Below are 1,010 nucleotides of genomic sequence, written 5' to 3' on the forward strand. Positions count from 1 at the left end.
CACAGAAGCATGGAATATCGACAACAATGACATAGTGAGCCTTTGCAAAACCAATTAATTAAAGAAGCAAAAGGATTGGTAGGCTAAGGACCCATAACTCCAAAAACTTAAATACTTTTGCTAGCTAGTTGCAATTACAAGTCCTCTGTTCAGATAGGGTATACCCAAATATTCCCCTTTTTAATATCCTTTCCCATTTTGTGTACCATTTAAATTACTGAAACTACCAGTTACTACTGAAGGAATGATAATATCTTAGAGATTCTGAGGAGACTTTGAGTATCAAAACAGGCTATGCATACAGATAAGAAAAACACAAAATAATTATTACCTTAAGGGCATGCACAAATATCCCAAGAGTTTCATAGCCCAATTTTCTCATCCCAAGATCTGCTGAAGACGTGCTCGCTAACGCAACTGCAAGCAAGCCTGAACTGGCGAATTTTACAGGTTCAATACATCCCATGGACAATGAGTGTATTGAGAATGGCAGGATGTAAGCCGGATCATACCGTTCAATAACAGGTGAGCATTTCTACACAGGGAGGAGGGATGATTACTTTGAACGTTGTTTGAAAATGCAAATACAAGAACTTTTAACTGGAAATTAAAATTAAACACGCGGGTACCTCGCTTACTGGATCATCAGATATGTAAGAGTTATCCGATACCTCTGCAGTTCGTTGATAGGGAAAATACAAAAGAGTTTGAGCACATATTTTGGGATCAATCCAAAGATTCTCTTTGAAAAGAATCTGCTGGAGATTTTCCACCAAACCAGCTTCACCACCATAATATGCATCCTGAGAAAAACGCAGTCCCTCTCTTATTTTCAAGGCAGCTTTACCCCACAAATAATCTGTTTCAGAAACATTCAGCCTCTGTTCGTCCTCAATCAACTCGATATCATGCATCAACTTGTAGAGCTCTAACTCAATTTCGCTCATAGTTGCACCATAAGAAACACAAAAACACGAAAGGCGCAGTTCTTTCAGAATTGATCCCCGAAA

The 1,010-nt window shown here is 38.6% G+C and overlaps 1 protein-coding gene across 1 annotated transcript; it reads right to left on the bottom strand.

The window, feature by feature from the left end:
* Nucleotides 1-277: 277 nt before the first annotated feature.
* Nucleotides 278-947, bottom strand: LOC9298236. Its single transcript, XM_021017871.1, has 2 exons — nucleotides 630-947; nucleotides 278-535 (listed from the first exon to the last, which is right to left on the bottom strand). The coding sequence occupies exons 1-2, from the start codon at nucleotides 945-947 to the stop codon at nucleotides 293-295; spliced, it is 561 nt and encodes a 186-aa protein (XP_020873530.1). The 3' UTR covers nucleotides 278-292.
* Nucleotides 948-1,010: the final 63 nt, after the last annotated feature.

Source organism: Arabidopsis lyrata, assembly GCF_000004255.2.
Source record: "Arabidopsis lyrata subsp. lyrata unplaced genomic scaffold ARALYscaffold_1048, whole genome shotgun sequence".
Lineage (NCBI taxonomy): Eukaryota > Viridiplantae > Streptophyta > Magnoliopsida > Brassicales > Brassicaceae > Arabidopsis > Arabidopsis lyrata.

Coding starts and splice junctions, on each gene's coding strand:
- LOC9298236 (XM_021017871.1), bottom strand. CDS start 947: ATGAGCGAAATTGAGTTAGAGCTCTACAAGTTGATGCATGATATCGAG. Junction 536..629: donor CTGATGATCCAGTAAGCGAG/GTACCCGCGTGT, acceptor CTCCCTGTGTAG/AAATGCTCACCTGTTATTGA.